This window comes from Ciconia boyciana, chromosome 1 (assembly GCF_034638445.1).
Source record: "Ciconia boyciana chromosome 1, ASM3463844v1, whole genome shotgun sequence".
NCBI lineage: Eukaryota > Metazoa > Chordata > Aves > Ciconiiformes > Ciconiidae > Ciconia > Ciconia boyciana.
The window spans coordinates 252,214-265,973 of record NC_132934.1 but is presented as its reverse complement, the minus strand read 5'-3'; the positions used below and the strand labels follow the sequence as shown (position 1 = coordinate 265,973).

The window sequence follows — 13,760 nt, the reverse complement described above, 5'->3', positions numbered from 1 at the left end:
CTGAAAAATAATCTTTATTACATATACAGGAGCACATGCCCCAGGAAGCTATAGGCAAAGTATTTGGTCACTGAATTTTATATAGTTGAGGAAGTCCACACAGATAATCCAGGGTAGTGCACAAATGGATATGTAGTGACAATGTTCTGGACCTGCCAGAGATCCAGTTATTTTAGCTACGATGATGAAATCAATCCATCCTCAAACAGGCTTTGTTCACTGGCTAGAGAATCTTAGTTTACCAGCAATATGAAAAGAACTACTTCTTTCCCATAGGAAAAATGTGACCATTAATACTCCAGCAAGAGGCAGATACAATCCTTCTGGCAAGAACTCTGAACAGAACAACCACTTGGTCTCTAACAGGGAACTCGACTGGGACTATCTTCTTTGCATTCAGCATTCTCCCTTTGCAAGAGGGCAGTCTCAATTCCAGGACATATTCAGGAGTTCTTTAGAAAACACAGCTTTCCATATATCCTGTAAGATCAAGTCCATTTGCATCAGTTTGCTTTAGATTCAAATAAGTCCAATGACCAGCACTAGCTTTCTACAACAGGCTTTTCCTAAACCAGAGATGCCAGAAGGTTTCATAACTCTAGCCCCTTCCTCAGTGTAGGGGGGACAGTTTATTTCCAGAGCTTCTGCCTTTGATTTGGGCCCACATACCACATTATAGAACCCTTCAACACAGCCTGTACAGGTTAAATCTTGTGACAAGGGTTTAGTGGATGAGAATGCCAGGAGCATGGCTGCTCTCATTTCAAGAGGTATGCAAGCACCTTCCATCATGAAAGGTGCACAAATGCTATAAACAGCAAAGTTATTAACTTAGAGCTAAAAAGTTTCTTGTTTCCTATTCCTTTTCAATAACTACATTACTGACATTATTTTACAGGCTTGTCAGGGCAGACATACGACTGTTTTTAAATGGTTTTAAATGGCTCAGCAGGTCCAGATACACTATTTGGCCTTTCCTCAACAGGAGATGCAACTGAGCACGAAACACCATTATGAAATTAAATTCATGTTCCTTAAAGTGTCCCCAACTTCCTTAGCATATGCATATATTTCAAACAGCACTGAGTCACAGAGCAAATCTAAGGGATGGAAGAAAGGGAAGAAGTTTCTCTTTCTTATATCTAGCTACAGGGTTTCCTCAACTCAACTCACTGATTCAATCTAAGAGGGGGAAGATCCTGCAGTTCCTAGAAGTGTTGAAGTACTGCAGCAACTCAAGAATATTTTTCTTATTGTACCACAGCACAATACTCTATAAAATGAGTGGTGCTACCTCCAGGTACAGGAACAGATGCTGTCCTTGAAGCTTGTAGCATGAGGACCCTGGCTCAGAAAATGTACCACTCATTTAAAAACACCAAAGGAATAGCAGATGTCCTGGAAACAGATCCCAAGCATCAGCACTGGTTGCTGCATATTTAGACAGCAAGCAACCTAGGTGCAAGTTGCTGGGTGCAGATGTTCCTTAAGGGCTGATTTGGAAAAAGAAGGCAGCTGGGTGAAGTGCTACCCTGTCAGTAGGGAATACAGGTCCAGGGATTACACAGAGAGCTGTGGCTCAAGAAAAGGCTGTTATTCCTGTTCATAGGTGGCCTGTAAAGCACAGGAAGAGCAGGACATGGAGAGCAAGCAGATACATGGCCACTAGCAGAGGCAAGTGGGTCCGGGAACGGAAGAGAGCACGTAACAGGCGTCGTAGTCCAAGGATATTCCGAGTCTGGAAGAGTAAAAGAGAGACCAGTCAGTACCAGGAATGGATGTGTCCCCAGCTGCCTCCACCCAGAGCTCTCCAGACCATGAAGCATGAACCTTCCCAAACCCATTCCACTGTCAGATTTGACCTCTAGAGCCAATCCTCAGTGAAATATTCCCCTTTCCCTGCTTTCTGCACATTTCTCATGAACCATCTCTCTCCAATTCTGCTTGAGAAAGGGCAACAGAATGCAGAACATCTCCCTCTAACATTTGGTCCCTACGAATTTTTAGCCCCTCTGAGTGAAATATAAAAAAATTGATTAGTGGTAATTTTCTGCTAGAGCTTTGAGCTACTACGAATCCTGATTCACTCTCTGGTGTAGAATAAGAAAATTATTATTTATTTGTTGCATTCTTTCACCCTTGCAGCTGAAAGGACTTCTGAAGCTGCTGAACAACGGCTCTTCCAGGAGTCCTCAGACAATGTAACATCTACTGGCAAAGTTCCAGTAGAAAGAAAAAACTGTCTATTCTAGTAACAAACCCCAAGCATGAGCACAGAGTAGCATCCAGTTATGGCTTTTGCCGTAATTCTGCTGATGCTGCTCTTGAGAGCACCACCCCCAAGTCTTGAAGAGACTAGAGGGCAAACTCTTCAGCAGGGCTTCATCCTTAGCAAAACAGGACAGGTGACTGCCAGGCTGTCATTCAGTACAGTGAAAAAGCAGCTCTCCACTTCAGCTCCCAGCTTGACTGACGCAGGTTTAAAAGATGATGAGCGAGGAAAAACTGAGATGGTTGCTAAACGGAAGGGCAGACTCTCCAGATATAGCAGATGGGCCAGTAACACATATACTTCTTATGCACGAGATTGCACATTGTTTGCACAGACTTTGCCTATTTGCTCACCACCGAGGCCTTGAATATTCCACAAGGAACCTGGGACCACATTTTAGGCACAGACAATGCTGGCCTACATTTTAGTGACCTCTGAAATTTAGTCTGCTTATGCAGACTGAAGCAGAGCCACGATGAGAACAGTATGTAGCTTTTGGCATGGAAAACAGAGCAAGACAAGAGCAGAAACCTACACAAACCCGAACAGATTTAAATGTGCCTACAGAAGGATTTAGCTGTTATAGGTTCACAGTTTTCAGTTCACATTTTCTTGCATCAGCCAGGGCTCACATCACGGACAGCTGTGAATGTAAATACTTACTTTGCTGAAATTATTATCCATGGAGTCAATCAGCAAGGAATGCTCATGACTTGGAGTCATATCAATGCTAGCACTTAAGGAAGACGTCCACTCACTTGACTGCAACCTGCCGCAAAAAACATGAAATTAAATTCAGTTTCTTATGATGCCCCAAACCAACACTATAGACAAGCTTAGGAAAGGAGGTATTTCTTCAAAAAGTAATCAACCATTGCCAGCAAGCCATGGCCTCACTTGACAAGAACTAGTTTCATTTGTACAACCGTAGTGCCTCCTGAGCTCACGCTGAGCAGAAGGACTGGGTGATCCAACTAGCAGTAGTCCTTCCTCCACCAGGAGGCTGGTGAAACCATAACAGAGTAGGCACATTGTGCTCTCTATACAAGTTATACTTGCTCAGTGCCAGCCACTTCCTGTGCCCATAGTCATAACCATAGTCAGAGAGAAAAGTAAAAGTCCATACTGCATGATGTGCAGATTACCATTCCTCTCCAGTAGAGAGAACAATTCAGCTGCTGCCAGTGGAGTCCTTTCTTACCTAATTTATATCCCGTCACTCCAAAACTCATTATTTTTTTGGTGCTGTTTTTTTCCTTTTGTCTTTCAGGAATTTCAGACTCTAACTTAAGTGAGGTCTCTGTGTTCTACATGGGGGCTTTCAAGTGAAATTTCGTAGTGTGTGACTTGAAAGAAGCCAGGGCAGATGATTTAACTGTATATTTTAAATTCTATGGAATTATTTTGGAAGCCAGCTCTGGTCCCAATAGTGCTGGTTCTTGCTAACTATTTTCTAGTGACAGTTATTCAAAATTGATAAGAGTAAAGGATGAAATGCGGAAGCAGTGCTGCCAAATCTTTGCGCTAGCATTAGTTAGTGAAGAGAAATCAGTTGTAAGAGACTTTCATAGACTTTAATGCTAGAAGGGCCTACAGTTGTCCAAGTTGTGTAGCAATTACCAGGGAACTTCATCCAGAATTCTTCCATACAGACCATTACTTTTTGGCTGAATCAGCATGTGTGTCAGAAGAAAGCCATTGTTTTCATGTAAAAGACTCCAATAGTGAGGTTTATTTTAACTACCAGGAAATGCACAGCAAAAGTGCCTACAATCAAGTTACATGACAAAACCCACTTTTATAGTCAATGAGGACAAACAGGCATTTCTAACATTCTAATCCTAAGATCTAGTCTAGGTCAGCCTCCTTTTCTCTGCTAACTATAAGGGCATCTGTCAAGTAACCTGAGATACACAGTGTAGTGGGTATAAATGGCAAGGTTTTGGTAACAGGGAGTTGTAAGGGAGAGCTGTGTGGGAGGAGGCCATGAAGTGCCCTGTACCAGTCACAGCTGGTTCCAGCTGGCTTGACAATGAATGAGGCCTCACTGTGTGCCAAAACTACAACCAGAGGAGCATATGGTCCCTCTGCTCAAACATATTTAACAAAGGGTGGTAGCTGCTAGGGGAAAGAGGAAATGAGTAAGAAACAAGGAGCAGCAGAGAGAAATCACTACATACTGACCCCAGTCTCCTACACTGCCCTTTGCCTCACCAAAGGAACTGAGCGTAATGTACGGTGCAAAAAACAGGACTAGATACTAGGAAGGGGAGAGGAGAGGTGTCTAGACTGAAGTTGAGCCTGGAAAAGGCAAGGGGAAAGTGTTTTCCCTGAGCGTTTAATTGTTTCTCAATACCCAAATTAATTAAAAGTTTATGTTAATTGGCAATACATTAAAATTGACTGACATTCTTCAAGTCAAGACTGTTTTGCTCATGACAGACAGCTGCCTACTGAGGAGACAAATCCCCTGGAAGTATGAAAACTCCTCTTCTGCCTTCACCCAATTCCTAGTCTCCAAATTATATTTTCCAGTAGTTAATTTAACTAATTGAGAAAGCTAGCAGCTCATTTCTAGTCAGAAATTGTCTTAATGTCTAGTCAGTTGTCTCATTCTATCTTTGTCTACAATTGAACGATAGCCTGAACATGAGGAAACACTTTTTTACTGTAAGGGTGACTGAGCACTGGCACAGGTTTCTCAGGGAGTTTGGGAAGTCTTCATCCTTGGAGATATTGAAAAGCCATCTGGACATGGTCCTGGGCAACTGGCTCTATGTAGCCCTGCTTGAACAGGGACGTTGGACCAGATGGCCTCCAGAGGTCCCTTCCAACCTCAACCATTCTGTGACAGGCATGGTATAGTCGTTTCTATGCCCCCAGTAACATTCACAGAAGGATGTAATGAAGTGCAGGTGAACACAGAGCTAGGGTCACCATACTTTTATGGTGATAGTGCCTGTTTGCTTAAGCTCCCTCACCTCCTCATCTGATCCTGTGCTGCAGAGAGCGCCTCCTCTACAGCAAGGCGACGGTCCCGTTCTTCCTCCAGCTGCTCCTCTAAATACCTCAGATCCTGCTTTGTGCTGCTATGTAAGTGTTCTGTTTCGGACAACCTGTCAGAAAATAACCAAGCATATGCCAAAAAAGGGCTAATTCATGGACTATTCTGTTTCTATTGTATTCACTGATGCAGTATGTGAACAGACTCCAATTCCCTTCCACTTCACACAGAACACTTAGTTATCTTTTATTAATACATTTAAATTATTTGGAAAGCAAGAGAGGATAAATCTCTTGAAGCTTCTGTGTCACATCAGGAAGGAGTTCCTTGTCTGTCATCCATGGCCCCACCTTCTGAAAGCTATTTTGAAAGGGTATGAGGAATCATGTGCTAGATCTTAGTTCCAAAAGGTTATAAGGAATCATGTGCTAGGTCTCAATTCCAGACACTCTCAGGCTAATAGCCTTGAGACCAGGACCATTGATATACTTAAGCAGTTACTGAGGACCCAGCCCATCAAATCAAAGATGCTAGTTTGGCTGGTGACGGTCAACTGGAGTTGCTGCTGTATGTTGTCTCTTCATTTTTTGAAGTTCTGTCCAAAGAGAGAACTAATGACAGCTGTCAAGTGCATATAACAGTTCCTTCACTTCCACAAGGTCCTAATGTGGAACTGAGTTTTTCTAACACTCTGACAGAGAGTAACAGAAATAGGCTCATCACTAGCCTAAAGACCTCCATCAGGACTAACATCCCCACCCCTGTTTTCTCAGGCTTTCTTTACCTCAGCTCCAACTCCTGTAGTTCTGGTGTGTAACTGCCTCTCTGAGACTCATTCTTTTCTTGGGGTGCTCCTGGAGCAGCATCTGTTGCAAACAACTCCTGAAAGAAAGCATGAATGTATGGCAGATAGCACTGAATGAAGAGGATAGAAAGTAGCTACGATGCTGCACAGTTAGTGGACCCATCTGCAATAAGCTTTTCCCTCCCTTGCACCAAGATGACCACCCTTACCATGCCTTTGTCTGCAGACCGCAGCTCCTGGAGCTGCCTCTCAAGCACCAAGCAGCGGTTCAGAACCTCATTGTAGTGCTGATGGCTCTCACAGATATTCCGACTGCTACCACGCAGCTGGAGGGAGAGGGCATTTTTCTCCTCAAAGACCTGAGATAGCTAAGAAGAGAACACAACTGCTAAGTAAACAACTCATATTTTTGTGAAAGCAAAATTGTTCTCTGTGTAGCTGAGGGCAAGAATTCTATTGAGACCATGGGAACTGCCACACTGCACATTACTAATGTCCAAAGACCAGCGATAATCTCCAATAGTAGGCTTGTGGCTAAGGTTTCCAGAACAGGAGTTCCAAAACAATCAACACAATGTACAGAATAACGGGCTTCCAAAACAAGATTTCTGAAGTGCTGAGATTGACCTAAACCTTTCAGAAATATAATCAATAAATTATTATTTTATATTCTTTTTTTCCCCTTGAATTCAACTCTCTTTCTGAAGATTGCTAAATTCTGAGTCTTCCATGTCAATGTGGGAATCGGACTGCTTGTGATTCTGCACTGAAATACAGAAAGTTTTGCAAGATTGCAGGCAGTACTGAAGATCACAAGCATGCCTTCCAAAGGAGGGACTTCCTTCAGGACAATAGAAAGCAGGAGGCTAGAAAGAACTCCCGACAATAGAAATGGAACCTGGAAACAACTTTCTTCATGTAATCTCGCTCTCTGGTCCCTTTGACTGGTCTCCCTCTCTCTCCCCTTCTCCCCATCCTCCCTCTCTCCCCTCCATCCTTCCCCCATTGTCCCCCCCCCGCCCCAATCTGTCCTCTCTCTCCCCTCTCCCCTTCTCTCCTCTCTTTCTTTCCTCCCCTCTCCCTCTCCTCCTCTGTCCTCTTCCCTCCTCCTTTCTCCCTTTGATCACTTTAGAGAAAGGACACTCAAATTCAGTGGCAGAAAAGTTGCTGATTAAGACACTATTGTCACTGATCCTCCTGAATGTGATCTATATATGGCCTGGAATACCCCTCTGGTCCATTCAGGTCAGCTGTCCCAGCTGTGACCTCTCCCAAGCTCTTGCCCACCTCCAGCCTATTTACTGCAGGGAGAGCAGAGTGAGAAACAGAGAAGGCCTTAATGCTGTGCAAGCACTGTTCAGCAATAGCTAATACATTGGTGTGTTATCAACACTGCTTTAGTCACAAATCTGTAACACAGCACCCTAGGGGCTGCTATGGAGAAAATTAACTCCATCCCAGACAGCTTCAGTACACAGAGCTTTTAACATCATCACCCACAGTATACGTATTTGGAAACTAAGGAGCTAGGAATAAGACAATTGAACTGCTACATAGTCAAAAATTGGCTGGACCACTGGACTCAAAGGCAATGATCAATAGCTTGACAGCCAGCAATGAACAGAATACTCCTGGGGCCTACCTGGGGCACATATCGCTCAACATTGACAGCAATATAAGTTGTGACAGAGTATAGCATCAGCAAATTTGCAGCCAATATTGAATTTTGGGGAGTGGCTGACATGACAAAGACCAAAACTTCAGTGTGGAGGGACCTTGAGAAACTTGAGGATTGGGCCAACAGAAATCTCAAGTTCAATAAGGAGAAGTGTAAGCCTCTGCACCTGAGGCGAAACCCATGCATCAGTATAGTATGGAAAGAGACTGCCAAGGCAATAGCTCTGCTGTAAAGGACCAAGGAATTACAGCAGCTGCCCAGCTGAATACAAGGCAAGAGTACATCCTCATTGTAAACAAGGCAAACTCTCTACTGGGCTACATTAGGAGAAGCAAGGCCAGCAGATCACAGAATCGTATAGGTTGGAAAAGACCTTTAAGATCGTCAAGTTCAGCCACTACCAAGTCCACCACTACACCATGTCCCTAAGTACCTCATCCAAACATCTTTTAAATACCCCCAGGGATGGGGACTCAACCACTTCCCTGGGCAGCCTGTTCCAATGCTTGACAACCCTTTCAGTGAAGTAAAATTTCCTAATATCCAGTCTAAACCTCCCCTGGCACAACTTGAGGCCATTTCCTCTTGTCCTATCACAAGTTACCTGGGAGAAGAGACTGACCCCCACCTCTCTACAACCTCCTTTCAAGTAGTTGTAGAGAGCAATAAGGTCTCCCCTGAACCTCCTTTTGTCCAGGCTAAACAACCCCAGTTCCCTCAGCCACTCCTCATCAGACTTGTGCTCTAGACCCTTCACCAGCTTCGTTGCTCTTCTTTGGACAGGCAAAGATTGAGGGAAGTTATTAACTATTCTGCTTGATACCAATAAGACTGTACCCGGAATACTGGGACTAGTTTTAGGTCACTCATTTTCAGCTGGGGAGATCCCAGTTGACTAAGGTTAGCAAATGTGATGCGCATCTACAAGAAGGGCCAGAAGGAGGATCCGGGGAACTACAGGCCTGTCAGCCTGACCTCAGTGCTGGGAAGGTTATGAAGCAGATTATCTTGAGTGCCATCATGCAGCACGTCCAGGACAACCAGGTGATCATGCCCAGTCAGCATGGGTTTATGAAAGGCAGGTCCTGCTTGACTAACCTGATCTCTTGCTATGATAACGTGACCCGCTTAGTGGATGAGGGAAAGGCTGTGGATGTTGTCTACCTAGACTTCAGTAAAGCCTTTGTCACTGTTTCCCACAGTATTCTCCTGGAGAAACTGGCTGCTCATGGCTTGGACAGACATATGCTTTGCTGGGTAAAAAACTGGCTAGATGGCTGGGCCCAAAGAGTTGTGGTGAATGGAGTTAAATCCAGTGGTGCCCTGTCACAAGTGGTGTTCCCCAGGGCTCAGTATTGAGGCCAGTTCTGTTAAATATCTTTATCAATGATCTGGACGAGGGGATCAAATGCACCCTCAGTAAGTCTGCAGACGACACCAAGTTGTGCGGGAGTGTTGATCTGCTTGAGGGGAGGAAGTCTCTGCAGAGGGATCTGGACAGGCTGGATCGATGGGCTGAGGCCAATAGTACGAGATTCAACAAGGCTCCGTGCCGGGTCCTGCACTTAGGTCACAGCAACCCCATGCAACGCTGCAGACTTGGGGAAGAGTGGCTGGAAAGCTGCCCAGCGGAAAAGGACCTGGGGGTGCTGGTCGACAGCCAGATGAATATGAGGCGGCAGTGTGCCCAGGTGGCCAAGAAGGCCAATAGCATCTTGGCTTGTATCAGAAATAGTGTGGCCAGCAGGACTAGGGAGGTGATTGTTCCCATGTACTCAGCACTGGTGAGGCCACACCTCGAATGCTGTGTTCAGTTTTGGGCCCCTCACTCCAAGAAAGACATCGAGGCGCTGGAGCATGTCCAAAGAAGAGCAACGAAGCTGGTGAAGGGTCTAGAGCACAAGTCTGATGAGGAGTGGCTGAGGGAACTGGGGTTGTTTAGCCTGGACAAAAGGAGGCTCAGGGGAGACCTTATTGCTCTCTGCAACTGCCTGAAAGGAGGTTGTAGCGAGGTGGGGGTCGGTCTCTTCTCCCAAGTAACAAGCGATAGGACAAGAGGAAATGGCCTCAAGTTGTGCCAGGGGAGGTTTAGACTGGATATTAGGAAAAAATTCGTCACCGAAAGGGTTGTGAAGCATTGGAACAGGCTGCCCAGGGAAGTGGTTGAGTCACCATCCTTGGAGGTATTTACAAGACACATAGATGTGGCACTTAAGTACATGGCTTAGTGGTGGACTTGGCAGTGTCAGGTTAACGGTTGGACTCTTAATCTTAAGGGTCTTTTCCAATCTAAATGATTCTAGAATGGATAGAGAAATGGGAATGAGTCCAGGAAAAGGCTGCTGAGATCATCGAGGGATTGGAGCACATGATGCCTGTGAGACGTGGGATGCTTTAGCCTGCTAAAGAGGAGGCTAAAGGGTCATTTTACAATAGCTTACAATTAAATTAAAGTGAGTTATAAAGTAGACAGAGCCAAACTCTTTTCGATAGTGGCAGAAAATATAATAAGGGGCCGTAGCCACAGACTGTGGCTTGGAAGAGTCAGACCAGACATTAAGAAAAACATTTGCATTAAAAGTGTAGAGCAGCATTGGACAAAGGCCCAGAGAGGTTCTGGAATCTCTATTCTTTCGCCACTCAGCTAGGCAAAGTCATGGCTGACCTGATCTAATGTTGGTGACAGTGCTGCTTTGAGCAGCAGAAGAATGTACTAGATCATCTCCAGAAGTCTCTTCTAACAAATATTTCTGATTTTGTGTTACTTCACTAAATGCCCACAGGAACAGAAAGATTCATTCCTGCTCCCTAAGCCCTATTCGAGCCTACTCTCTTCCCCACATTCCTCATCCCAGACCCTGTAAGCAAGTATAAGATATAATCAGTACCTTGCTGTTTAACTGCTGAATTCTGAGCTCTTTTTGGTGCAGTTCTTTCAGGCTGTCACTTAGCTGGGCCTGGAGATGTTTTGTCTCTGTTTCTAGGCTTGAAAAGTCCCCTCTCAGAACTTCTGAAGAAATCTGCCAGGGAAAGAACAATAGAAAATATACTGCACATGTGACAACCCACTCTCATATTATTCCCCTCTGTTTAGTATTCCAAGGTCAAAGCCCAACATTATTCCTAGGTCTGAAACTTGATCTGCTCAAGCAAAACAGCAAATGGGGAATAAACAGAAACATCCTAAAAGCCATCTGAAAATCCAAATAATTAGGAAAGATCACTGAACTTGCACATACTATGGGTCCGTCTCAAAAGTTGTCTTAAAGCTGTCTACAATACAGGAAGGAAAAAAAGCGTATGAATGAGAACAAAAAACGTCCCCAAACAAAAAAACAAAGCAAATGTCCACACTGCTATCATTCAACACAGACTAAAAGGTTAGCACTGAAGCATTCTCCTGGAAAGCATCACATGCACATTGTTCTAGCTTTTTCTTTGCATATATGCATGTGTGTGTCAAAGGGATAAGGGGAGATCTCCTTCCTCCTCCACTGACATAAGAGCTGCTCACTGGAACATTACAGGTGTGGGCAGGAGAGTTCTTTCCTTGCTCATAATGTAATGGTATTGTATATGCAGCAGGCAAGCTTCCTTCCCTAGACCAAGCAAAATACTCAACATATTCAACTCCACTTTTAGGACTGTGATACAGGGGAAAGAAGGCAGAAAGTGCGATGTTCAATCCTCAGCCTCTCTGGGCTTGAGTCAGGATAGTAGATCTATGTCATGGTAAAAACAGGGATAATAAATAAAAATTCAATAAGAAACTTAAAAATTAGAAGGTGACATTAAAAGGAGAACTAAACCAGAAGATCTTAGATTCAAACACAGTGCAAAAAGCAATTCTAAAATAGCCAGAAAGAAAAGACCTGAGAGGTTCCATACTGCTTAGAAGGACCTAAGGTGCCTAGGAAGCCCTGTCTCTTCTACTTTCTTTGTGGAAACATTAGGAACCATGAACTAAGGGAAGAGCACATAAGGGTACACCAGACTTTTCTAAAGGTTTTCAATGATCCAAGTTGCATTGTTGGTATAGTCCTTGGAGGTCACACAACAAAATTCGATACTGCAGTCTGTACAAGCTAAATACAAGCAACACATGCTACTTTGTCTGAATTTCAAGCCTCACATTTCCATGCAATGAATAATCTGTGTATTTCCACCCACCTTCGTTTGGTACTGTTCCTCTACAATTTGAGACTTGCTGAAGGGCAGTCTCATTTCTTGCATGATCCTTTGTAAATGGCTCAGTTGCTTGTCTTTTTCTGCTATGACCATCAGGTACTGCTCCTTTATGCTGCTGTTCTGCTCTTCCCAGGTAGTTTTCTCTTGTCTGCCCAGTACAACACAAAGGAAATTACCAGGAAGTTACCAGTATCACTTATGATATCCAGGTATCCAGCTCAGAATGAGCTGAGGATTATTCTATTTCCTATCATTAGCCCATGCCAGAAAATAAGTTTTATAACTAAACCAAAACAAAACAACCCACTTAAGTACAGGAACCTTAAAAGAAGAGTTAAGGAAGTATTCTGTATTTGGCTCAACACTGCTCAATTTGACTCAACAATCTCACACTGTGAGACTGTTCAATGCTCGCACTTTTGGTATTCCTGGGCATTGTTTTGATCTTGCTGTACAGAGAGTTTTGTCAAGCAAGTCATTGACAATGCCACTTGTCATCATAACATTATCACTGCCTCAGTCAAATATGCACTAGAACCATAGCATTGGTCCCAACATGCAAACTTGAGGCCTTAGCTTAGTTTATATTGTAGAAGCTAGACAGGAAATAAATCTCCTTTTCTTTTATCAGGAGATAAATAAAATTTGTAAGCTGCTTCAAACTTTACAAGATCTGAAGTATTAGTTTGAGGGTCAGATTGGGAGCAGGGGGAGGGGGAAGGAGCACTACAAGTTTTTATATCACTTTGGACAAAGATAAGCCATACATCTTTCCACAAAAAAACCCCACCCCTTTCACTCCAGGTTCAATGATTCTTGGATCTCTGAAGTACCTGAAAGGATTTTTTCCCCATTTCTAGAACAGAGCATATTTATCTGACTAGTTTTAGTCCAGTTGGAGATGACAATTTACTAGACCTGCATTACAGACTTTTTTTAAAAATAGAAGACATAAAACAAGTGAAACAGAAGATTAGACAGTCATACAAAATGAGTATTAGCTAAACAATTATATCAGTGGGATAATAAAGGATGTTCAACATCAGCTTGGAATGGAGAGTTATATACGTAAGCTCCAATACAAGAAACAGCCTAAGTTTCCTCTCAAACAGATTACATTGGCCACCACTGGATGAAGGAAATAAAAATTAAAAGGTCATTATCTATTTCACACAGGCGTTTCCTTCCAATATGTTGGGCTGTAATCCTTCACCCTAAATCTGAGGCAAAGCTGAACAAGGGAAACGTGTGCCCACTCCTGAACAAGACAAAGTGATTTAGTGACAGCTGACACAGGTAAGGCTGAGGTTCTCAATGCTTTCTTTGCCTTCTGCCCACAATTGCTCTTTCAGTGAAAGAAACAGCACATTTGCATCTCTGAGGCAGTGAGAAAACAGACAATTCTCACCTAAGCTGCTGGAGCTCCTGCTGGTAGAAAATACTTTCTTGCTTCAGCTGTTCTTGGAGACGGTGCTGTTTATCTGCGTCTTGCTGATATTCCTGCAGTTGTGCTTTTAAGCGAGAATTTTCAGATGATTCTACCCCGACTAGTATGTATTGCTGCTGCAGATTCTTCAGCTCTCTTACCTTTAATTAAAGGGAAATATCAGAGTGTCTGACAACTGAGCAAGCAGCTAGGTTTATTACTTATAAGTGTTTAAGAGCATTTCTCGTTGTGGCATCTGGAGGAAAAAAAGTTACATTCAGACGACAGAGAAACTAGAAATTGATTCAGTGATTACAGCAGTCTACTAAAAACTGCTCAGAAAAAAAACCTCAGAGAATTCTATTGCTAATGAGAGTAGTGACTTTT

The 13,760-nt window shown here is 43.5% G+C and overlaps 1 protein-coding gene across 5 annotated transcripts in view; it reads right to left on the bottom strand.

Annotated features, from left to right (window-relative positions):
• GOLGB1 (golgin B1) overlaps positions 1-13,760 on the bottom strand; it is a 54,324-nt gene continuing 40,564 nt past the window's right edge. For all 5 annotated transcript variants that reach the window (XM_072855857.1, XM_072855876.1, XM_072855878.1 and 2 more), the window contains 8 exons: positions 13,356-13,534; positions 11,930-12,095; positions 10,648-10,779; positions 6,291-6,449; positions 6,061-6,158; positions 5,254-5,388; positions 2,936-3,041; positions 1-1,738 (listed from right to left, as the gene is read on the bottom strand). In XM_072855857.1, coding sequence (XP_072711958.1) covers positions 1,604-1,738; positions 2,936-3,041; positions 5,254-5,388; positions 6,061-6,158; positions 6,291-6,449; positions 10,648-10,779; positions 11,930-12,095; positions 13,356-13,534 — 1,110 coding nt within the window. In that variant the 3' untranslated portion in view covers positions 1-1,603. The remainder of the gene's footprint in view (positions 1,739-2,935; positions 3,042-5,253; positions 5,389-6,060; positions 6,159-6,290; positions 6,450-10,647; positions 10,780-11,929; positions 12,096-13,355; positions 13,535-13,760) is intronic.